General features: G+C 37.7%; 3 protein-coding genes across 3 annotated transcripts; 1 reads left to right on the forward strand and 2 right to left on the reverse strand.

Annotated features, from left to right (window-relative positions):
• Positions 1-6,698: 6,698 nt before the first annotated feature.
• LOC122982585 (prostaglandin D2 receptor 2) lies at positions 6,699-11,260 on the forward strand. The gene is made up of 3 exons (XM_044351987.1): positions 6,699-6,933; positions 7,900-8,063; positions 9,245-11,260. The coding sequence occupies exons 2-3, from the start codon at positions 7,926-7,928 to the stop codon at positions 10,175-10,177; spliced, it is 1,071 nt and encodes a 356-aa protein (XP_044207922.1). The 5' UTR covers positions 6,699-6,933; positions 7,900-7,925; the 3' UTR covers positions 10,178-11,260.
• Positions 11,261-11,288: 28 nt separating this feature from the next.
• On the reverse strand, positions 11,289-17,930 carry LOC122982593 (centromere protein Q). The gene is made up of 8 exons (XM_044352000.1): positions 17,582-17,930; positions 17,415-17,481; positions 16,248-16,347; positions 16,003-16,071; positions 15,398-15,527; positions 13,779-13,898; positions 12,966-13,040; positions 11,289-12,577 (listed from the first exon to the last, which is right to left on the reverse strand). The coding sequence occupies exons 1-8, from the start codon at positions 17,684-17,686 to the stop codon at positions 12,386-12,388; spliced, it is 858 nt and encodes a 285-aa protein (XP_044207935.1). The 5' UTR covers positions 17,687-17,930; the 3' UTR covers positions 11,289-12,385.
• A 2,441-nt stretch (positions 17,931-20,371) lies between these two features.
• On the reverse strand, positions 20,372-23,898 carry mrpl16 (mitochondrial ribosomal protein L16). Its single transcript, XM_044352014.1, has 5 exons — positions 23,627-23,898; positions 22,155-22,226; positions 21,806-21,954; positions 21,027-21,320; positions 20,372-20,660 (listed from the first exon to the last, which is right to left on the reverse strand). Exons 1-5 carry the CDS (start codon positions 23,694-23,696, stop codon positions 20,469-20,471), a joined length of 777 nt encoding a protein of 258 aa, XP_044207949.1. The 5' UTR covers positions 23,697-23,898; the 3' UTR covers positions 20,372-20,468.
• Positions 23,899-25,802: the final 1,904 nt, after the last annotated feature.

The following is a 25,802-nucleotide window of genomic DNA, read 5'->3' on the forward strand; positions in this document are numbered from 1 at the left end:
GGTTTTTGCGACTGCACTTGGGGACACTTTCAAAGTTTTCCCAATTTTTCGGACTGACTGACCTTCAGTTCTTAAAGTAATGATGGCCACTCGTTTTTCTTGCTTTTTTCTTGCCATAATACAAATTCTAACAGTCTATTCAGTAGGACTATCAGCTGTGTATCCACCAGACTTCTGCACAACACAACTGATGGTCCCAACCCCATTTATAAGGCAAGAAATCCCACTTATTAAACCTGACAGGTCACACCTGTGAAGTGAAAACCATTTCAGGTGACTACCTCTTGAAGCTCATCAAGAGAATGCAGAGTGTGTGCAAAGCAGTAATCAGAGCAAAAGGTGGCTACTTTGAAGAAACTGGAATATAAGGCGTATTTTCAGTTGTTTTACAATTTTGTTAAGTACATATTTCCACATGTGTTAATTCATAGTTTTGATGCCTTCAGTGTGAATCTACAATGTCAATAGTCATGAAAAGAAAGGAAACTCATTGAATGAGAAGGTGTGTCCAAACTTTTGGTCTGTACTGTATTTCATGGTGAAGTGTAGTGTTAAAGAGTGGGGACGGGTGAAAATCTTATTTTTTTAGTGTTCTAGGTCGTTTTTATTAAGGTTTTACATGATGTATCTTCAAATTGCAATTAGGAAAAAGCACAAGACACTTTGCTTGATAATATAATGTATTATACAGATACTTTTCATGCATATTTATGCATGTAATGTCCTGGGGATGGAAGGCACCAATTTGGTGGAATGGCCCATATAATGAAATGACTAATTACTTTGTAAAAGTCCAAAGAATTGTGAGTGAGTATTTTATGTGATTGTCAGGGTTACTAGGATCTAGATTATGTCCATTATTGCATGTGGTTCCAGTGGGTTAGGAAAGTTTGAGCAATTGCTGGTGGCCATTTTGAAAATGGCTGCCGAGGCCACCAGGGTGAGAGTTTGTGATGGCCTAATATCCAGTTTTATTCCCAATATATCTATCACCATGTCTGCCAAATTTGGTGCTTTTATCACAGAATTGTTATGATATGTTGAGCTCTGCTGCCCTACTATGAACAATGAGCTGAAACTCGCTATAAAAGCCGAGGGGAGAGTCAGGTGATAATTCTCTGTAGGTTCATCACTATGAGTGACACCTCTGACATTACATGTTGTCGTTATGAAAAATATTGATTATGGCCATTTTAAGGTTATATTCAAAGAGATTTTATATAGCTGAAGATCATTTCAGCTAATTGTCCAGGGGGCATAGAGGCAGCCCTAACCCCTAACCCTATTATGGTTACAAGAATTAGTACAATAATTCCAAATTTATGATTTGTGACCAGAATCTGGCTGCTTCTTTATTGAACTGTTCAAACTATCTTGTCTTACTACTGCCTCTAAAAGACTGAACAAATAGTAACTGAAAATCGTTGATGATTCCCCACTTCCTCTTAAGAAAAACCGGGGTGAAATAAATGTACAGATCTGCAAAATGTCCATAATACATCCTGTTTTTGTTGCTGATATATATAATTTGTCTTTGGATAGTGGTCTGTTAAAGAAGACTTCATACAAAGAGTCTGATTTTCATATTTACACCTTTACTCAGACATGAAGCATCCATTTCTTATCAAGGCACCTGTGAAATAACTGAGCATTATGACTGTGCAGGGTCGTGAGATGAATTGGATTTGTGTTTGTCGGTTATAGGAGTGTCACCAGTGGGGATTTTGAAAGAGACCCTTTTCCACTAAATGACTAAACAATCCTGAACACTATCCTCATTACACCTCTCAGATGCTGCATATAACTGGCCCACAATCTCAGTGCCTGTGCTGTTTGCTTGTGGTAACCCAGTAACCATAGTCATAGTGCTCTGTTTCTGAGAAGACAAGGTGCCTCCCCATCCATTTTCACAACCTCTGTTTCTCCAGCACTGAGAATAACTTTGTCTGACTCTCTGACTGTCTGACTATGCCGTGACTTCATGCAAAACTTTCTCTTGCACTCCTCGGTGACAAATAAATCATATTCCTGTGAGCGTGTTAAAAAGGTAACACATTAGAAAAGACAGATGGATGATGTAGTAGTTGAAGGGAAACGGTTGAAAGTACATGAGGAGGCGGGGGAAGAAGCAGAAACGCAACAGGGACCGCCCCCCCCCTTCATGTACTGGAAATTCACAATGTGTAATATGCCAGCTGAGGAGGCCTCAAACCTCAATCCCTACTTCTTCAGTCTGTCTCTCTCTCTGTCTGGCTTTCTGTTTCTTTCTCTTAGTGTCACTTTATAAGTTTAAGTTTTCATTTTCATTTTTAAAAAAAGAAGTTATGTAGCGTCTTGCTGATCAGAAAGTTTCCCATCAGACAAAGAGAGCGTGTTGCCAAAAAAAGGAAACTGACATCATACATCAGCTCATGTCTATTTAAGTGTTAAGGGGAAATCAGATCACAATTTTCCTTTGAAGTTCAACTGAAGGGACAAAACATAAAATTTCACCAAGAAGACATTTATCACTGCCAACACCTTCACTTAACCTCATCTGCTTTCATTTCTATTGAGAGCTACTACTGAGGAAACTAGAATGACAGCAGTGTGAAAGTTTGTTTTTTTTATGGTGGATTTTGTCGCGACAAAAAAAAGCATTACTTTCTTCTCTCTGTTTGTTCTCTGTTTCTACAGCATGGACGTACCATATTTCCCTGTCTGTCTCACTGAGTGTTTCCACGTGGGCAACCTGATGGCCTGATTTCTGTTTTCCTGTCATATGTGGGATATGTATGAGAGGCCCGACAGACATACAGACACAGCTGATATGATCTGATAACATTTCCAGCCCACTATGCCGTCATCTTGACTTAGTTTGTGTGTCCTCAAAGTGTGACATATGAGGCACCACATGGGAAAATTTCTGAGAGAGATATGACGCAGTGAGAACAAAACATATCTTCATATTATTACCACACTGTAACTAATATCTAGATAAAGAGTGACAAAGTGCAACAAAGCAGAGAGCCGTCTTTCATTCCGGCTCTTTCACGATGACATAAAAGAGCTTGGTTTCCCCGATCAAAACCCCTGCATCTAAAATTAGCCAGTTTAAAGGAAGTGTGGGTGAATTCAGAGGTGGAAAGAACAGTGTCGGTTATGATTCAATTCCACAAACTAATTTAAATATACGCATTTTTAGTTAACTATTAAATTCAATGTTGAATAAAGTGCTCATAACTTAAATAATAGAACAAGATGATGTCACTTTTGTTTAGAAATAAAAATATAAAATTAATAATTTTTGCTTTTTGAGGATTTTACTAACATATTATGCGATATCTATTTCATTTCTTAGCAAATATTCACATAAAACGAGAAACAGCTGAAAACTGGTGTCGTGAATTTTAAAAAGTAAACTGCCACTGATCAGATATTGAGGTGAAGTCCTTTCTTCCTCCTAACCTGTGACGTCACACTGATGTGAAACATAAGGGGGTCTGAGACTTTGACAGTTTCCAAAACATTTTCAACAATGGATAATTATTTTAGAAAATGTCAAAACACATAACGTGAAATATCTCATATAAGATCTAGTTTATAATAGTTTGGCATGAAGAAAGAAATAAAGTAGGGCTGTGACTAAACTAAACTTACCTTCATTATGGATACATCTGCAGATTATTTTCTCGATTGTTTGATTAGTAGGTTTGTCTGTAAATTGTCAGAAAATAGTGAAAAATGCTCATTATTATTCCACAGAGCTCACATTTAAGAGGATGGAACCAGAAAATATCTGGAATTTTCATTTACAGTTAACAACATTCATTATTCATGTTTGTGACAAACACGACTGATAGTCAATATTTATTGTATAAGGCAGATTTGCACATTTATTTAGACTTGGATTTTAATAATGTGATGTTAGTGGTTTTGTAAAGGTTGTTACACCTACAGCCTGTTTATGTTTGTGTCTGTTTCTGACCTTTTGCAAGACATTAGTTTAAAAAAAACAAAAAAAAAACACTTCATCATTTTTTCCTCCTCTTGCAGTTACTGCCACCCATCATAGCATTTACCATTCAAACCAAATCATATGGAAGATTACAGAGGACGACAGTAAGTGACCTGCACCTGCATCTGTTTTTTAACCATTCAGTTGATGTAAGGATGATTAAGGGATGATGAAAAAAATTAAGCAAATCTTTTGGATCCTCTCAGACATTTCAAAACCTACATGTAATCATAGTAAATACATAATAAACCCAGAAATGTAAACATTTTAGAAAAGTCTCTAGTATTAAGATTGTTTTTTGTTTTTTTTTGTCTGAAATCGTTTTAAGGCTAGCTACCATATTCTCAAAAAGGGTAATTAAATTACTTTATTAGCTGATCAAATTAGGTGTTTTCAACCATTTAGTTGATGTAAGAATGATTAAAGAATGATGAAAAAAAATAAGCAAATCTTGACTATAGGATCATAACATTTACACTTCTCCCTCACAGGTGTAGCAATATTACACAAAAACACACATTTTACATCACACTGTAACAAGTCTCTTTAAATGGTCACTAACGCTGTTTAAATTTTAAGATTCTTTGTATTTATGCTCCTATAGAATCAGGTGGGGTTTTTTGCCCTAAATCATGAACATGTGTTTTATTTGCGGTTCATAAATGAACAAAGACAAACTGCTTACAGTAATAAAAAGGAAAAGTGTGGTGTTTTAATTATTCACAAGAATGTCATGCCTGTCATGATTGTCATGTTTGTGCACATTGTTTGAATTAGCTATAAAATGGCTGATTGACAAAATGTTCATTAAAAAAGCTGCAGAAATGTTCCTTTTCCAGGAGAAAGCAGACAGACAGAAAAGGTTATTATCTAGTATTAATCAAATGTCAACTCACAAATTTGTTAAATGATTGAATTAATTCTGATTCAGTTTGGACATGAATCCTCTAAAGCTCCTTGTGTATTTACAGTGATGCAATTCCTGTCCCAAAAAAAAAAAACAGAAAAATCCTAAAAACCACATCCAGACAGAGATGACTCATTTGAATTTCCCAATTAAGTAACTGTAAATGAGCAGCGCTGCCATCTACTGGTGAAAACCAACTATTACAACATACCGTTATTTTAGAACCTGATTTCTCAGCTGTGATCTAAAGTCACAGAATAAATCAGTTATCTCCAAACACAACTCTGATTTAAGAGCCTACAGTATGTTTCTTATGTTAATGTAAATGTGAAATTGTAATTCATACACTTTAGCTGAAGGGCAATACTTCAATGCATAAAGAGACTAAAGATCCTTTATTGACCAACTCCAAACAGCTCAACATGTAAAGCAATTGTTGTGGTAAAGACGAGTGGTCGTAAAAAAGCAGAACCTTGTCTCAACCAACCTCAATAAGTTATGACAGCGTTTTGGAGAAAGGAGTTTGTCAAGCAACAAGTTGCCGAGAATTAAAACAGTGATGTTCGGTATGTGAGACAACAACACAAAACCACTGACCATTGAGCCAACAGGCAGACTAAACTGCGCAAGCACACCTTTGTAAGCCAGACAATGTCTTGTGAAGCAATTAAGTTTCATTTAGCAGAAGCAATGATCAGAGTGCTGAAGGTGACGGCCCTCATTGAGACAATCATTGTCCAATAAGTCAAACTTGTAGCTCTTAGATTTTTACACTATGAGCAGCAGCAGGAATATGATGAATATAGATAGGTAAAAAGAGTGCACACACAGAGTTCTGTATGTTGAGAAATGAGAGGAAGTGAGGAATAATTCAGCTTTCAGTTTCACCAGAAGTTTAAAGTTGAGCCTCAACAACTCCTGTGATTTTGGCACTTTGTGACAAAATGTGAATGTATTATATGGTTTGAGATTAGTGTTCATGCTCACAGTTAACAACTGAATACGAGCAGAATTTTCATTAATAAAAAAAGAAATGTATCTATACATGAATGTACATCATAAAAATATAAAACTACATATATCTAAATTCATGCATGCACCCTTACATTTATACTCATAGATGTGCATTTGCAAATACAACCATACACTTACAACCATGCGTACATTTTTTAAATGCACCGGCAATATACAACACAAACAAACAAACAAACAAACAAAAAGACAAACCTCAAAGACTTTAGCTATCCATCTTTTATGCATATGCATGTGAAGAGTTAAAACTTTGAGACTGATGTTTTAATGTATGATCTAGTGTTTTCCTTTTTAAAATAAAAAGTCAAATAGAAACTAAAATGAATGTGGCCTGGTGTCTGAGGGCGTCTAGAGTGTCAAGGATGTTATCGCAACATCCTCAATTCAATAGGGAACCTTTGCTGCAAGTCATTCCCTCTCTGTCTTCCATAATGTCCTGCTATCTATTAAAAGGCAAAAAGTAGTCAAAAACACTAAAGCAAATATAAACTATTTTAAATGTATCAAGCTAAAAGTATGTGGGACTATTTAAGCACCAAAGTTTTGTCTTTGCAGCAGAGGAATGAAGAAGTTAATTGAACAAGGCGAGCACACTAATTAGGTTGTGTTGATGAGAAAATTCTATAAAGCCATAAAAACTAAAATTACAAAATCATTTAAATGCTTACTGTCTTTTTAACTATTTCCCAACTGAACACAACTTAATGTCAGTTCAATGGGGAACTTGCCATTTTATACATCTAAGCTTAATATTTGCTTCCATAGAGCAGCTGAAAAAAAGCTGTTTAGATACAGAGGAAAGACAGCATTTAATTAGTTGGAGAATAATATAATCGAAACAAACGTCGTTATCTACAGATATGTTCAAAGGAAGGAGAGTGTCGTAACCACAGGAAAGAGAGAGAGAGAGAGAGGAGAGATTGTACTTATAGGGCAGGCACTCCTTTTTTCTTCATCTCCTGCTCCACTTCTTCTACACACAAGGCAAATAAAGGAGGTAAGAAGCAAATTCTTTAAATTAGCATCCAAATCATGACTAACACTGACTTTCTGACTTATTTTAGGACACATAATTCATGTTGCCTAAAAGCCAGATTCTAAGAATTTGAACTTTATAAGCCTATAATCAAGGAACCACAAATGCTATCAGCAACTTTGGCACAGGTTAGCGCTGCTACTGTGTGGAGACCAAAGGTGCGTTCCTTAACACAGGAGTGTTTGCATGCATGTCGTTCTCATTCCAGCTGCATACAAACATGCCCAGTCTAGATGCATTCACTCAGGGCCCTGGAGCAGCACTGGCTCCAGGGGGAAAAAAAGAACAGATTCCTGTCTTTTTAATCATTACTGCTTAATAGAACACCTGGCACGAGTACTGTTAGTGTGTACTGTATGTATGCTTGTATTAATCACGCTGTGGGGGACACAAATCTGTTCACACAGTCACATTAGAGACACACACCTCCCATTAGGGCTCAACAGGCTGGTTTTGTCACACCTCCCATTAGGGCTCAACAGGCTGGTTTTGTGTGGTTAATCATTACATTTTCCTAGGATAAGTCTTGGAGTTATACATGAACTGGTTATAGTTAAGGTGTCCAGCAAATGCATGCAAATCAATGCAATGTCCTCCTAAAGTGATAAAAACAACTGTGTGTGTGTGTGTGAGATTATTTGGGGGAGTTGAAGAGATAATGTATGATATAAACACAGATTGCAATGCTACATTTATTTGGTTGCATGAAACCTATAGTATAATCTATCTTCTCAATGTAATTCAACAATATACCACTGAGAATGTAAGGAAGGAAGTATGTGGTCTCTGTGTTTAAAGCAACTGATGAGCAACTGGCTTGCTTTTGTGTTTTATGTTTCCAGTTAACATTAAAAAATGCAGAATAGTCACTAACTGTGATGTCTACGTTGCTGTTTTATTAAATTATCTGTCCTCAAATTGTTTCAGCTCATCTCCAGTTTGACATCACCCCAATGGCTGATATGAATGGCACCCTGTTTCCTGTCCATGGAGTGAACCAACTTGTAACCAACCCCAACAGCTCCAGCAGCTCTTGGCAGGATGATTTAGCCAGGGGAGCCCAAATCACAGCTACCTTGCTCATTTTCCTGGTGAGAGATCCTCTTTGGCCCCAGAGCCACCCTATACCATAAATATTCTACACTGTTACTGCATATTGGGCTGAAAATGTTGACAAAGCCACATTCGGCCTGCTTCTACAAATGGATCTATTTTCCTTGTCAAATTTATTTGTTTGTTTTTCTGTGTGCTTTTGCTTGTTTGTTTTTATTGTTTTTATTATTTGTTTGTGTAATCTGTATAGCAGGGGTTGCCTGCTATACATACATATGTATGTCAACTCTTGTACATACAACAATGTCACATTAATGATAAATTCCACTTGACAAGTTGACATTTGAGCATACCCTACTACTGTGCTCTTTGCATCTTAAAAATAATAATTCTACATTTTGGGAAATATGCTTATTTTTATCTTTCTTGGCGAGAGTTAGAGGAGAAGATCAATACCACTCTCATGCCTGTGCAGTGCATATGATGCTATATGCAGCTGCTGATTAGCGTAGCTTCGCACCCATTACACCCATCACATTAATGCGATTCACTCAAATTTTAGTTTTTGCACAATGTGCAAAATGCCTTAATTGTGAAAATTGAGGTAAGGTTACATTTAGCCAAAAAGTAACGTATACGATAGCAGAATATATTAGTTGACTTGAGTCACAAGTCTCATCAACTGTAAGTAGACTACAAGCGTGCTTGACACAGTTAATAGGACAGTCATGACTAAAAAAAAATGTGCTTACCAGCACCTCTAAAGCTTGTTTAATCTGTACAAAAAACAAGTGTTGCAACACAAACTTGTTCCAACGAGTTGTGATTTTTCAGGCGGTTATGGGTCGTAATGTTTCTTTGCCCAACTCCAGGAGGTTGGTACTTCTTGCCCAGATATAATCCAACACATATCTCCCCATAAAACCACAACTTGTTTTTACACTCCAATTTTTGTACAGATTGAATAAACAAGGTTTAGAGGTGCTGGAGGGCAGATGTCTTTACCTTTGTACAGAGCTTCACTAGCTGTTTCCCCCATGATTCCGGTCTTTATGCTAAGCTAAGATAATCGGCTGCCGGCTGTAGCTTCATATTTCATGATCTTCTTCTCTAGCAAATAAAAAAAGCAAATAAGTGTATTTCACAAAATGTCAAACTATTGCAATAAAAGGTAGTCATCGTCCATGTAATTAACAGCTGGTCCTCTTGGTTCCTTTAGGTTGGCGTACCTCTGAATGGGCTGGTGGTTTGGGCACTCGGACTGCGGAGTCATCGTCACCTGGTACGCAGAGGCAGCAGTGAAGAGACACGTGCCGCCAACAGTTTCCGTATCTATGTACTGAACCTGGCCCTGGCTGACCTGGTACTGCTCCTGCGTACCCCCCTCATGTTGGGCTACCTCGCCCACAACTACAGCTGGCCGTTTGGCCGTGTCTTCTGCCACCTGATCATGTTCTTGCGAGGCCTGGGGTTGTACGCCTCAGCTTTCCTCCTCTGTGCTGTAGCCCTGGAACGATGCCTGTGTCTACTGAGGCCTGTGTGGGCTCGACTGCGCCGCCCCTACTGGGCTGTTCCTCTGGCTTGTGTCCTCTTATGGCTGGTAGCAACCGTCCTGTCTGCCCCCTACCTCTACTGTGCCGTCCTGAAAGAAGGAAACGGGACATACCAATGCCAGGAGAGTGAAGGTTTTAACATGGCTTTGTTTGTCACAGAGACTGTAGCAGGTTTCATCTTGCCCCTGCTGGTGTTCTTGGGAAGTAATTTGGCTGTTATGCTCACCATTCACCAAGCAGTGCCCACAACACCAACCTCCACCCCTTCAAATGCCCGCAAGATGACCAGGATGTACCACGTGCTCTTTTTCACAATGCTCCTCTTCCTCACTTGCTGGGTGCCCTATTTTGTTTGTCGGTTCCTGCGGGCCCTGGCTGACAAGGAATCTGTGCTGCACAAAAGAGCATTTTATGGGGCATACTTCTCTCTGTTCCTGGTGTACATCAAGAGTGCTCTCAACCCTGTGCTGTATGTGTTTGCTGCCCGAGGCTTAGGCCGTGCTATCCGAGCTTCACTTGTCTCCACTATTGAACGACTTTTCAATGATGACTCCATGGAGTCCATACGAAGGAAGTCGCTTAAGAACTCACAGATGTAGCCGAGAATTTACTTTATCAAATGTTAAAAGCCTAAAAAAACTTGCGTGCCTTTGCATTTTAAACAAGATAAAATGGCTTAAATATCATTTAAATTGGTTGATTTACCCATTTTTACAAAAAGCTCATACTCACCAAAATGTGAGCTGTGTAAATATAAGACTTTAAGCATTAAGGTATTGAGTTACTGTAAAGCAAGGCATGCGATTTAGGCCAGTGTTTCCCAAATGAGTGTGAAAGCCACAGCAAATAAAGAAGTAGATTAATTGAATCAGTATTACATTCCCTATAAGTAGAGATATAATCCTGATGACTTGACCATAACTTAGAGACCTTAGTTGGATCATAGTTTGATTACATCCGCTTCGGCCATTTCCCCTCCTAACAAACACTTTCTGACAGAAAATTACCTCCAATAGAAGAACATTTGATTTAGTGGCTTGGATTGATGATGCCACTGAGATTTCATCATTTCAGAGAAAGACACCAGAACTCCAAACTCATAGAACAATGAATCAGGCTGGGCCTCTCTACTGCCAGACAAGAGTAAGAAGATATATGGACACAAGTGTCATTTGCCAAACTCAATGACTGAAGACTACAAAAATGCTGCTTCTGTTGCAACACGCTGAAGGCAGGATCATAATTGGTCATAAAAATGAATTCATGAATCATCTTGTCCTTTGGTTGATTTGCAGGAAACGCCTTCAAGGTAAATACTACGCCAATGTCAACATATAATTTCAACACCAATTTCCTTACCCTAAGGCAACCTTCCTCATATGTAAGCCTTCAAGAAAACGCAGCATTCAAGCTTGCATGCTCTGTCTCTTTATAGTCCAAGGAATGTGATACTGACTGTACCTTATCAAGATCAACAGTGACTCAGATCCGGTCCTAGTTGCACCTAATAAATGGGCGACTGGATGTATTTCTGTGGACTCTTTGAGAACCAGAGCCCGATATGGACAGGATCATCATCTCATCATGAATGTATCATAGTCCCTGACTAGACTTCATTTATGTTAAGAAAGCTTTACTATTGTTTGTTGTTTGTAATATAAGTACACATGTTCATCGTTCATTCATTGTTGAAAAAAGGGAAAAGCTTAATTAATTTGTAGCACTTTACATTTATTTTCTTTCTATATTAAAATATGAATTAACAAAAGTACATTTCTTTAAATGGCAATTATTCAATCACAAAAGATCAGACTTAACCCAATTTATATCTGTCTACAGGGTGCGCTCATCTCAAAAAGGTCCAATATGCAAGAATTTAAATTATGAAAAAGTTGAATATCAGACTTTTCCCCCCCAAAACAAATACATCCTCAGTTTAACAGCCAATAAAATTATAATTTACATTAAGAATTTAATACTGTCAAATACTGAAGGCAGACAGGTGGAGAAGGGCCACAGTAAGACTGAGTGATATATTGCATTAATTCAATTCAGTTTTAATAAAAATGTAGCTATAACATGCACAAAAAGGTTATTTTTAGTCAAAGAGAAATTTAAATGATAGCTCAATTATACACTGATGACACATAAGTTGTCTTGGGTCACGACAGTCTAAACTATGAGTAAACTATAAGTGCACCTGCTGCAGTTTATGGGACTGTCATGACTCCAGGTGGCTTTGATATCTCGTAGTGAATATACTGGTTTGTGTTTGCTGACGAGGCATCGGCTCTGGTACAATAGTTGCAGTGCTGGGAGTCGACTGAACAGTTTACAGATTCTAGTTTGTTCCGTCTGTAGATATCAAGCTGATGTTTTGGCAGGAAACACAAGCAGCAGGGCCGTGTGAAATATCAGTCAGTATGCAAAACTGATGACTGAACTTGATGCTTGAGCTCTACTTAGACAGTCTTGACTGGATGATGCCCTAAAAATATGAGGTTTCCAGCCTGCATCTTGTAAGGGAAAAAAATCAGTTGCATTCCCCAAATTTAAAAACTTACACTTTTGCAAGAATTCACAGTTTGAAATCCTGTCTGCCTCAGTAATTTTTTTTGTTACAAGCAATGTACTAGCACTTTTTTTTGGTTTGGTGTTTCGCAACCACACAAAGAAGAACTAGAACGAGTAGTATTAAGACCACAAAAGTTCAAAACAATGTTCAAAATGTGCACACATTTGCAAATTTGTTAGATCTGTAATTCCTTTTTACAATACTTTTTCAGACAGCATAAGGAGAGTTTTGGCTAGGTTTCCTCTGAGCAAGGAGCACCACAGATGGGGATGAAACCAAGGTTGAGCAATTGATCAGCATGTTTGTGTGCTTGCATAAATAGTGCCTGGACATCATGAATGGCATCTGATTTCTGCAAGACTTCTCCCAGTTTCCGGGCAGTGGTCTCAGATTCGGTGTCTGGAATCATTTTTCTCATCCGAGCCTGAGAAAAACAAAAATGTTAAACACTGCTGTGTGATCTAGTGTGTTTCTGGTATATGTGGAGTATTATGACAGCTTTATGAATTATTCTCTGAAATAAAAATAAAGCATTAGCCTGTAGCTGATAAAACCAACACTGACATTACAAAACCCCGGATGTCTCATTCTCTTGTGCATTTCGTAAGAAACAACCTTGCATAGAAATTGCACCACCAAAGACGTATTTAGACCTTCCCGTTCAACTTTTGTGGAAGTGCATACTCAGACATGTTATTCACAAAAAAAAAAAGGAAAGAAAAAAAGATGAACAATATGAACGCCTATAGTAGTTGAAACAGTTGTGTAAGTCAAGCAGATACTGTGAAAGTAATGAAACTGATCATACTCACCTCTAATGTTGTTTGACCTTTTTGTGGAGGAAGAGGGGGAAGATTAAGGACTGCTTGTTGAGTTATCTGTAAGATCTGAGAAAGGAAGTGTTTTCTTTAGAAAGGTGAGTTTATTAAATGTATTTACATCAGGGACCATGTACAAAATACATTAAGCTCAAAGAAAGAGAAAAGATGCTTTGTGCCAAATTAAGCTACTAGCTAATTTCCATCTGTAGTCCCTGGGCAGGTTAATAGAGATGTGTAGACTTACTTTTGCCAAACTGGCTGATATTTGTGGGGTCTACCACTGCTCACCTCAATACTGATGTCTACAGTAATGAAATAACCTATTTAATTTAGAAAAATCTCAAAGACACTTTTGTCAGAGTTAATAAATATATGAAAAAAAAATGAAAAAAGGAGCGTTTGGCTAATAGCTATGTTATTTTGAAGAATTTCTCATCCAAACATTCAACATAATGTCTGGAAGTCCAAGTATAGGCAGACTGAAAGATGATCTGATGGATAGATGCAGTAGACCAGTAGAGGGATGGATACATGGAAAGTCAGACAAATAATTTTACCGTCTTGTCACATTTGTTTTTCCTGCCTGCAAAAGCAAACATTGAGTTTAAAAGTCCCTCATCACATGTGTAAAAAAATCCTACCTTGTTTTAACTAATCACCAATGAATTATAAAACAAAGCATTAATGCCAGAACGTTCCAGTGGAGAAAATTAATATCAGATATCAAAGGTTCAGGACACAGACATTCTGTTGTGTTTCCGCTGGTTTTATTTCTGTAAGCTAGCATGTGTGAGTGTTTTGCACCTCTTTAGCTTTCTCCTCCTCATCCTCCACACTTTCTCTCAGTGTGCTGCATGTGTGCTGTAAAGAAACAGTCTGCTCCTCTGTCCTCTCCAGAGCACTGACCACGGCCTTCAAGTCTTCCTGAAAACCCAGAAACAAAACAGAGACATCAAGACACATAATCAGAATTTGTTTCCTTTGAAATATTACAGATTATTAAACACAGATTTACACACATACCATAATGCCCTTTTCAAGGTAGTCTCACTGTATTGCAGCTACAGAAGATTAGATAAATTTTCAAAACATATGTAATTTCTTATTGGATTACCTTGCTGTTTATTGTATTTAGGGCTGCAGCTAAATATTATTTTTATTATTGATTCATTTGTCAATTATTTTTGGGATAGTTATTAATCATTTAGTCTTATCTATCTTATTTTGTCCAACCAACAGGTATGAGGTATACAACTGAAAATAGTAGAGAAATTAGTAGAGAATAGTGGAAAAAGGCAGCAAATCTGAAACTGAAACCTACAGAGGTGTAAAACATTCATGTGAGAAAAAAAGATTTTGCCCTTTTTTCTGAACCAACAAGATCATTATCTCAGAATTCTGAGAAAAGTTTTCATGAAAAAAAAAAATCATTCTGCTGTGTTTTTGTAAATTAAAAGATCATTATCTCAGAATTCTGAGAAGTTTTCATGAAAAAAAAAAATTCTGCTCTGTCTTTCTGAATTAATGAGATACTTCCCAAGAGAAGTTCTCATTCCTACTTGAGAGCTTGATTTCATGGAAGCAAGCTGTTAAGTTTAGTCCAGTTTTATTTTGGTTTTGGTTTGAAACATTGGGAGATACTCGTGTCTTTAAGTAATATAGATGTTATTATTACTTTGTCGACTTTGTGCTGGCACCTCAGGACACGCAAAAATGTTTCTTTAAAGCCCAGAAACAGAAGAAACAAACACACCAGACAGCCTACAGAGCTAAGAGGTTATTTTTGAGTTTGCAGTTTCCACAAACAGGTACAGTGGGTGACTCGACTTTGAAACTGTTAGAGAGGACATCTGGACCAGCAATCTTCAGGCTTTATCTGATAACCTATTGGCAAAATAAAACTTACAACAGGTCAAACATGAGAAAAAAGTACAATGCATTATGTTCATAAAAGAACACAGAAAGAACATGAAAGAAAACGCGTGTATGTATCTTTTAGGACCTTGCTCAGAGGCCCTTCTTACCATAATTACGCTACTTTAGGCGCCACAAAGTTCAGAGTGCGGCGTTACCGCAGTCATGATTTTGAGGTATCTCATTAATTCAGAAAAACAGAGCAGAATTTTTTTTTCCATGAAAACTTTTCTCAGAAATCTGAGATGATTATCTTGTTAATTCAGAAAAACAGGGCAATTTTTTTTTTCACGTAAATACATTACACTTCCATAGAAAACAACAAATGTTTTTGCTTAAGAAATTACTACAAAAAAAGAAAGAATTGTCAAAAGATGAAGTGATTAATCGAGAAATTGTTTCAGCACTAACTACAACGTCAAAAGAATCCAACAGATTATTTTTAAAATATCACGCAGGGAGTGGTAATGTCTGTGTCCTCCTCCTTATCTATACACAGTGTCTCTCACCTCCAGAGAGCTCAGAGTTTTCTTTCCAGCCACCGACTTCTTGGCCTCCTCGTTGTGGCGGTGAGACGAATGCTCCAATTCTTTTTGTTTCTGCACTTGAACTTTGAGCTGTGCACAGTGAGTAAGGAACCTGGAAAGGAATGATTTTTGTGTCATATCATATCAAGTCATAGTTTTACAAATATCACTCGCCTTCCTTATTTTATTATCTCAAGTTTGTCCATTTGCACAACCCAAGACAAAACTATCTTAAAAACTTGTTATAATGCTTGACTAAAGGGGCAGATTACACTGCAACTAATCACAAAATGAACCGATCACCAAGCTATATGCTGCTATACACATTGAGTTGAATAAATAGTGGATTAAGTGTCACTTTCCATGTTGATTTTCATTACTATAATATATCATAATGCATGCAAGGACAGTTTGTTGCTGAAATACTTCCCCACAGCATCACAGCACCTTCTTTTGAAAAATAAGAGACCCAGCCAACCACCTGCTCTTATTGATTAAACGTATAACTGGAGAAGTTAGTGAATATCTAACCATCACAGCAGGTTTCTGTCATTTATTTGAATCTTAAATTGCACATTTTTGCTCACCTGGTTTTCACTATGTTTAGATGTTCTTGGCTCTCTGTCTTCTCTGTCCGTCTCAAGGCAAGAGTTGCTCTGTGAACACAGTGTCCTTTCAAAGTTGATTTTGACTATTATTAATGGGCACTAATTGAAGTAAATACATACAATACCTACATATGTCAGTATACCATAAGTAAGACAATACTGCCTTTCAGAGTAACAAGAGCCTCACAGGTAGTAAAAGTGCTCACTCACACAGTGAAACTCACAGTATTGACAAGTCCATTATGTTCTCCAGAGCAATGATGGTTGACTTCGGTAAGTTTTCCTGACCTTTGACTTTTTGGGGGACTGAAGATGATCCTCCAGCTATTCAAGACACAGGCAGGAACAACACAAAATGACAGAAGGTAACAACATTGGGGTTGGTCCAAATCTTACAGTTAACTTACTGCAACATTATCACTGGACCAGGGCTAACTGCATCATATACATGACAAATGAAAGGAAAACCCAACATAAAGTGTCTTAGTGAGGTGTTGGGCCATCACGTGCCTCCAGAACAGCTTGGCATTACACATTCATTCAATACACCTTGGCATTGAATCTACAAGTCTCTGAACTCTACCGGAGGGATGAACACCATTCTTCCAAAAGATATTCCCTCATTTAGTGTTTTGATGATGGTGGTGAGAGCGCTGTCTAACACATCGGTCCAAAATCTCCCATAGGTGTTCAATTGGGTCGAAATCTTGTGACTGCGAAGGCCATATCTTATGATTCACATCATTTGGAGTATTATGACAGTTTTGTAAATTGTTCTCTGAAATAAAAAACAAAGCTTTAGCCTGTAGCTGATAAAACCAACAGACATTATAGAACACCGGAGGTCACAATCTCTCTGTGACATGTTGCAAGACAGATTTCATATTTTTCACAATATTTCTTAGAAATTGCACCACTGAGTACATGTTTACAACAGAGCTACCGGATCCTGTCACAGTAGTGGTCAAGCAATCAGGCATGTACCGTTCTCTTGACGTATCTCACCATATCACTCTTTGCCACATCTCTGTAGACCAGTGCCTGTGGTTTTTTGGCAATACTGAGCTCTCAAATGTGCATCTTTGTAATGAGAGGTTTCTGCACTGCAGCCCTACTGTAATATCCCTTTCTATGTAATTTTTGACAGACTGTTCTTCATGACACAATCACAGAAACACCAGCCAGTTGAGCAGTCTTTTTAAAGTCTCTCAGATCTTTTCCTCTTGCCATCTTGATACAAAATCAGAATCAACATACATGCCACAGAGTATGATAGGATGTTAATTGCTTATTGTACCATGGAGCGCACCTGTGTGGAAACCCGTCTGTGTATTGTTAATATTTTTTAAAATTTAATAGGCAGGACACTGTACTAAAAGAGTTGCTCTGACCTTTCCTTTTCCGTGCTGTTTTTGGGTGGGTGTTGTTGACATGTTGATCGTCACTGGGCTCCGGATCCTGAAGTACAAACATCGCATCGAGCAGATAGTTTAGCAGCTGGCGAGTCAACCAGAGTGATAATAAACCGATGCAGACATGAGTGTTTCCCTTATCTTACCTGATGTTCTGTTACTTGTTTACGCATCTTCTTGTCTGATTTTGTCTTGTTTTTCAGGTTTGGTGCTTTTGGCTTGGCCCGGTGAGAACCTCGCACAGGCTTCATGTCTGAGGTAATTAACGTTAACGTAAATGTAGCTAATGTAACAGTTAACGTTAATGTAATAACGTTTGGCTAGGCTAAATAAACCGACGCCAGTAGTAAAGTAATAAAGTTACTCCCACAAAGAACACTTCCAAAACAAGTTTTTGATAGCTAGGCTGTTGAGACTCTTTCTGGACGTGTTGCCGATTTCGCGCGGCTGTTTTCGAACAGTTCAATGCACAACACGCATGCGTGAAATATATGAGCCCTTCTTCCCTAAGTAGCGCTTGTCAGGCATGTATTCCTCTCAGCCTAAAACTTATTTACCGAATCAAACACCAATTAGAAGAGGTGGCACACTATATTTATTTATTTTTTATAAAATACAGCTACCTTCCTTGTGATGCAAAACTATTTATTTTATTCTGAGAAACAATCGCTACCTGCGAGGCTGAACACGGGGCGGCGAGCACTGCAACTCATTCGTTGTGGATTGAAACCATTTTGGGCCACAGAACTTTTTCTTATTCACATCCATGATAATACATCCATGAATGGAAAGCACCCACAGCCTCTGTTCCGCTTGCCTCCTTGGATTTTCTCCTAGGATTTTTTTCATCAACCTTCCTAAAAAAACATTAAACCTGATTCTCGGTTTTCTGATCATATTTTAGGCCACTGGGCCTGCTAGTAAAACGTTTGTTGCATTAGATAAAGTTCATACTTAGTGGTGAAAAGTAACACTAAGTACATTTAGTCAAGTACTGTAGTTCAGTACAATTTTGAGGTACTTATACTTTACTTGAGTATTTCCATTTTATGCTACTTTACACGTCCACTCCACCACATTTCAGAGGGAAATATTGTACTTTCCACTCCACTACATTTATTTCACAGCTTTAGTTACTTTTCAGATGAAGATTTGACACAATGGATAATATAACAAGCTCTGAAAAACAACACATTGTTAAAGATGAAACCAGTGATTTTCAATCTTTCTGGCTTTTGAAGTCTTATGAAAAGCAGTGTGTAGCCAGGGTCACATTTCAGATGTCTATAAGTTCTTAACAGCTCCACCAAATAGTGATTTTTCCCTCTAAACTTCTCACATGGTTTCATTTCAATAAATGTTCAAATGATCCAATAATTCACCAAAAATCAAAGATTACAGAAAAAGTCAAAAGACTGAAAACAGATTTGTGTATCAGAACTTTTTTTTCTTCTTTCCTCGCCTATTAATCATCTCACAACCCCTCAGATTTATCTGGTGACCCTTTAGAGGGGCCCGACCCCTAGGTTGGGAACCACTGGACCAAACTAGCTAACTGTATATAAAGTAGTTGAAACTAGCTCCACCTCCAGCAGCTACAACAGTAACATGCTGCTTTCACACTGATACTTCAGTATTAATAATCACTGATGTCATATATAATAATATATCAGTCAGAGGGGTGAAATTAGTACCTTTACTATACTTTTAAGTACATTTTGCTGTCAATATTTATGTACTTACTTAAGTAGGCTTTTTTCATGCAGGACTTTTAATTGTAATGGTGTATTTTTACATTACTGTATTGGTACTTTCACTTAAGTATAGGATCTGAGTACTTCTCCCACCACTGTTCATACTGTAGACAGGGTACTGTCAAAACTGTCCTGGCATGTTTACAGACATGAATGTATTGCTAAAAATACAAAATATAAAATACCTATATACCTATTAACTAAGAAAATGCAGACATATTCACTTACACCCTCTCTGGATACAGATCAGTTGCGATTGTAACAATGTTGTTGCTTTGCTGCCTTGTGAAACGTGACTTTTTAATGAAAGGTATTAGTACAAGTATTACTGGCACAGCAGCTCCCGTCTCAGCTGTGTACTACAATGTTTGTGGTCACCCCATTATAAGCACATTTTGAGTTGTACATTATTCTTTATGATCTTTTAAAAATGTTTGCAATGTTTCTGTGTTCATGATGTAGCTTCAACCAAAAAATGAACCAATCAGCACTAGGGCTGCAACTAACAATTATTTTCATTATAAATTATTATTTTCTCAACTAATCGATGTATCATTTTGTCTATAAAATCTCAGAAAATGGAGAAGAATGCCCATTGTAATTTCTAAAAGCTCAAGGCAACATCCTCAAATGTCTTGATTTGTTCAACCAACCATCAATATCGAAAGATATTCACTTCACTATCATATATGACAAAGAAAAGCTTCCAATTCTCACATTTGGGAAGCTGCAATGACTGAATATTTGGGATTTTTCCATAATTATTCAATTATCAAAATAGTTGCCAATTAATTTTCTGACGACCAACTAATCAAATAATTGACTAATCATTGCAGCTCTAATCAGCACTATTCTTCAAAATGCAGGTGTATTTCATTCACCTATAATCACTTGTCACATCTTGCTTACAGGCATGATCTCTATTAAACTTATTATCCAATTTAAATAGGGTAAATACTTATGCAAGCAACTATTTTGTGCTATAAAGTGTACTAGTTTAAAATAAATCTGTAGAGTTGTTTTGATTTTAACAGTCTGGTTTTACTGATGAGACAAAAAGACATTTATATTCAGTATTGTTCCAAACCTTGTTCCACCATTAATACCACCATAGAAATTGCAATACATAATGAAGTTTACCAGGTTTGTAAGCAAAAGAAAAAACATCCCTTTAACAAAATGTTAAATTAAATACATTTTAATACAAAAAAGGAAAGAAGATTCCCAAATATGCCTGGAAGTCAAAACGTATGGATGACAGTGAATTGGTTTCTGTCCATCACACCCTCCCAGGGATGTGGAATTTGCCTGTGAAGCGTCCATGGTTATGGAGGTCAAAGGGACTAAGGACCTTCCTGATACCCAGCATGTTGCCCCACGCTATCTGCTTGAAGGTCCAGGGATTCTGGTTGTTCTGCTCCATATCAACCTGCTTCTGTTGCATGGCTGCTAGGCTCTCTCTGCTCATCACCTGTAGTAAACGCACAATACAAGGAATTATTAGGTTATTATTAAGTTATTTGAACTACTCTAAAGTGCAGTTTACATGAGCAGATATTAAATTTCAATTTTAATTCAATCAACACAAAATTAAGTCTGATTAAATCCAGTTTTGTGCATAAAGCATTAAGTCCCACAATATATTTGTGAATTTGAAAGTTCACACTCAAAACTTTCAATACATGTAGGCAAATGTGTGTAGATTGATTCCCAAAATCTGTGGTGTCATTGTTTTTAGACAAACGTGATCAAATATGTTAGTTCAAAATCTTTCAGAATACATTAGATCGACAAAAAGATGGGCAAAGTGCAGGATGAACAGTATCTGTAATCTCACCTTTGCAGGGAAGGGTAGCTTCTTTGCCACTTCAGTCAAGATGTGCTCAATCTCCCCCAGCTCCACCTTTCCTCCCACTTCCACGATAAGACGACCGTAGCGGACAGGCGTCACATAGTGGTCAATGGCTCCCTTGCCCCCACCCATGCGCTGACCCAGACCTTTACGTGTGATTGGCTTATATGGGCCATTAATGCGCCAGCGGGCAAATGTAGTCCGGGGATCCATCTTGCGGTTGATGGTTAGACGCATCATCTCTATGTGACCCCAGTGGAGGTAACCTCCTCCCATGGCCTGAGCATCAGAGGAAGAGGGGAGTCACTCTCAAATGCTTAATAGTTAATACTAGAGCTGCAACAAACAACATTAATCTGTTGTTTATTTTCCCGATTAATCGGTTAGTTGTTTGGTCTATAAAATGGTGAAAAATGTCAAATGTGTTGTTTAGTCCCGACCAACAGTCCACAAACCAAAGATATTCAGTTTACTGTCATAGAGGACTAAAGAAACCAGAAAATATTCACATTTTAAAAGCTGGAATCAGAATTTGGACATTTTTTTTCTAAAAAAAATGACTCAAAATGATTAATCGATTATCAAAATAGTTATTAATGAATTTAATAGTTGGCAACTAATCGATTAATCGACTAATTGTTGCAGCTCTAGTTAATACATCCATTTTGCATAAGTATACAGTAAGATTGTCTGTAATGGATAAGAGAGAAAAAGATGTCAGATATCACTAAACAACAGTGTTTACAGATAATAAATATACTCACCACAACAGCGTACTGTCCAGTAGTGAAAGCATTTGCTGCCCTTGCTGGGCCTTGGATATCCCGCAGCTTCTTCATCTCTCTCTTGGCCTTTTTAAAGTTAGGCACCTTGTTCATAAACTTCAGTTTGGGTTTCTCCGGCAGCACCACATCTTTAAAAAGGTAAAATCAAGGGTGAGAGACTACGCACAACATATACAGTGAATACAGTATCAGGCAAACATGTCCCCTTAAACGAAGATGAACTTGAATACACTATAGGTGTTGTGACAGATCTTTCCACTTTGACATGTAATTTCAACACAAAATCATAATATATACATGACAAGAGGGTTCAAAGATGAATCATTACCTCTGTAGTCTGGAGGGACTTCATATGTCTTCAGTCCAGCAGTTAGGACTTTCAAGTGGCTGTGCAGAAGACCTGTAGAACAAACAGCAGGTGACACGTCTTAGCATTATGTTTGACAAAATTCAGCCTAACACAGAACCATCATAATATGTTATTGCTAATATTTTACTGCTTGGTTTAAATTAATTTGAACAAGTCTCTCTTCAAAGTGAACATCAGACCATGACAGACTGTAGTAATACTGAGAGGAATCCCATTTAAGTGAAAAGAGTCAAGTCATTCATTAGATATTAATGAATTGACTAAAATCACAGGGTGTTATCAATTTCAATCTTGTGTTCTGTGTCTTTTTCATCTTCAGGAGTTGTTAGCATTAGTGGAGTTTAATTTAATCCTGGTTTGAGACTGAAATGTTCATACAGTACTGTGCAAAAGTTTTAGTCACTTAAAGTTAAGTGAGGATGCTTTCAAAAATAAAGCTATGAATCTTTTCTATCTATCAATTAACGTCATAAAAAGTGCAGTAAACAGAAGAAACCTAAATCAAATCAATATTTGGTGTGATCACAGTTTTTCAAGGTACTTGGCGGGTAGATTGTTCCAAGTATCTTGGAGAACTTGCCACAGTTCTACTGTCTCTTCATGTAATCCCAGACTGACTCCATGATGTTGAGATCAGGGCTCTGTGGGGGTCATATCATCTGTTGCAGGACTCCTTGTTCTTCTTGTCGCTGAAGATAGTTATTTATGTCTCTAGCTGTATGTTTGGGGTCATTCTCATGCTGCAGACTAAATTTGGGATCGACCAGATGCCTCTCTGATGGTACTGCATTGTGAATAAGAATCTAAACATCTACAGTGCCTAAAACATCAGCACAGTACTGTATGTCTCCACATAATTTTTTTTTTGGTGGTCATCACTCCTTGCAATCTTCAGTCTGTCTGTTGTCTGTTTACTTGTCTTCTTGTCTGCTGTCACCAGTATGTCTCTCTGTACCTGTTAATTTGTGGTAAGTGCCTCTGTACCTAAGTCAGCATTTTAGCATGTGTTTCATTGTGGCCATATTATTACTGTGTGTATCTATTTAATGTGGGTGTTGCGTGAATTACGTATTGTGCTGCACAATTTAATTAATAACTGACAATACATCGTTATAATGCTATGTATAGTACATATTATCTTAACAGTTTTCTTTATGTTTTTGTTTTGCATGTTTTGTTCCCTTTCCACAAACTGTTTCACTTGTATATAACGACAATGACATCAAATGGACAACTGGTTACAAATATCTTTATGGCTAACGTTAACTCAGTCGCATTTACTGTAATGTTTATAAGTGCACTGTCCCTAAACCAATAAATAAATGAATAAATACATATCACATGCAATTACAGACAGTCTTTGATTGCTAGTTTTTACTTAGTTTTGACTTAAACGTCACTGCCGTTGACGTTAGCTAACGTTATGTTACCTTGTTGGTGACCGTGGGCTCTACAGATACCGGTCAATCCCCCAACAGCAGCCTTGATAAAAGACATCATGGTGTTAACCTTGAAAAGAGCACTATAAGCACCAAATTGTCACGTTATGTGGTCGGTATAAGAGCATTTTACGTGGCTTATTCTTTTGCCAGCTAAGAAACACCACGCTCCACGCAAGGTCGCCGTGGCTGCCTTATTCCCTCCCCCCCCACACCACACCACATTCCGTGAAGACCCGCCCTACTCTCCCTCTGATTGGCTACTACTCGTTGCCTTCGTTGGTTAGATTGGTTCGATTAATAAATGAGGAGTGAGATTGGTTAGAATTTAGGTAAGGATGTCAGGGTTAGAGCCAATCAGAGGCAGAGTGGGGGCGGGTCTTCGCAGAATGCATGTTGGAAAGAATGATGGGGTGCATCCCAAGTCTCTTAAATTGCATCCACGTTTCCCTCACTTGCGTCTTTTCCTTGCGTCTTAGACCCTCCCATCGTGGATGCAAGGAGAGACGCAAGGAAACCAAGCGAGGAGAGAGGAAACGAGGAAATTTGTTTTAAGAGACATGAAACGTCCTCTCCTCTGAAGCGTCATGTGAAGCGACGTCCGTTTCTGATGACGGCGACAGTTGATCACAGCTGGATCAGCTGTAAGTTTGTGTCTGCACACATGTGCACTGTGCTGACACTAATAAAGGTGCACAGTTATCACCACTAGAGCAGCTGTTTCCTCTCTGCAGCCTGTTACCTGTTTAACAAACACCTAAATAAAAACCTGCGTTCTGCATTTATACTGTGTCCTGCTCAGACGCGCAGGAAACATTTCTACTTACAGAATGCGTTTACTATTTATTGATTATTTGCATCTGTATCTTTTGATAATCCTGATAGTGAATTCATCATTCAATAACCCAGAATATGATCAGGGTGTCTGAGCACTGGAAAATATTTATTTGGCTAAATGTTTCAGGGCAAATGGAAATGATGTAACTCATATCAAACCCGACGCTCAGGAATTTTCAGCCTCACATGTGACTGAATGGAAATGACGATAAATGATGTAAAATATAAATGTGTTTAACTGTTATTATGGATAAAATTAAAGTCAGGAAGAGTCTATCTGTCAGCAATAAAAAGTTTAATGGAGGAAATAACATCATGAAAAAAAAATCTTTCTAATAAATTAAGAAAGTTGTTTATGGTTCTTTTGTTGATCAGACTGACAATTAACAGATTTTTAACTATACGATGAATCAGAAAACAAATAAAACATAAAACTTGGGAATGATACACTTAAATTTAATCTGTAATCTGTCTCCACTTCGGTATGAAACTGCAGTGATGTATCAGATCAGTCTGATCAGCTGTAGCGTCCAATGAATAACTGATATCCAATAAGGGGGCGTGTCGGCCGGTGAAAGACTTCCGTGAAGGCTGCTCTCGTGTTTCCTTGCTCCTCAGAGATCCCTCCTCGCTCCTCCCTCCTCGCTCCTCGCTCCTCGCCCCTCGCCCCTCCGAGCAAAATAAGAGACTTGGGACGCTCGTCAAAATGGCGTACCAGGAACAACTTCCGGTTTAGGCGAGGAGCGAGGAGCGAGGAGCCATAAAATAAGAGACTTGAGATGTACGGTTTCTCGAGTTCCGCCAGAAGAAGAAGGGACACTTCCTGTACACATTTCACAATAAAAGAGTATGTATAAATCTACAGTAACTCAAACCGACACTTATTGTGAAAACTTGGTTTTCCTAGTTACTTTTAGTTCTTAGTCACTCAGTTATTTTTAGTTTAAGCATATACTTACATGATAATAAATACAGTCAACGTTTCATTATCAAAACATATAAAGATTAAGTTTTATTTCTTCTTATTATATTTAAATTTCTTTGAGGGCTTCTTCATCTTTTTTCAAAACTGCAATATGATGTTTTGTGTTCATATTCAGAATCAGAATCTGTTTTATTAGCCAATGCAAGCATACACGTTTGCTCCCACAAACACAATGTAGAGGAATTATAGTGATGAAATAAACAACGTAGTACCAAAATTAAAAGAATTTCTTTCAATCTATTTATAGAATGGAATAACAATTGTTCTGAAATGGGATATAAAACTTGAAATGAAATATTGACTGCACAAAAGAAATATGGACTGTGCTCCGGACAAAGAAATGAA

The sequence above is a fragment of the Thunnus albacares genome, chromosome 1 (assembly GCF_914725855.1).
Source record: "Thunnus albacares chromosome 1, fThuAlb1.1, whole genome shotgun sequence".
Lineage (NCBI taxonomy): Eukaryota > Metazoa > Chordata > Actinopteri > Scombriformes > Scombridae > Thunnus > Thunnus albacares.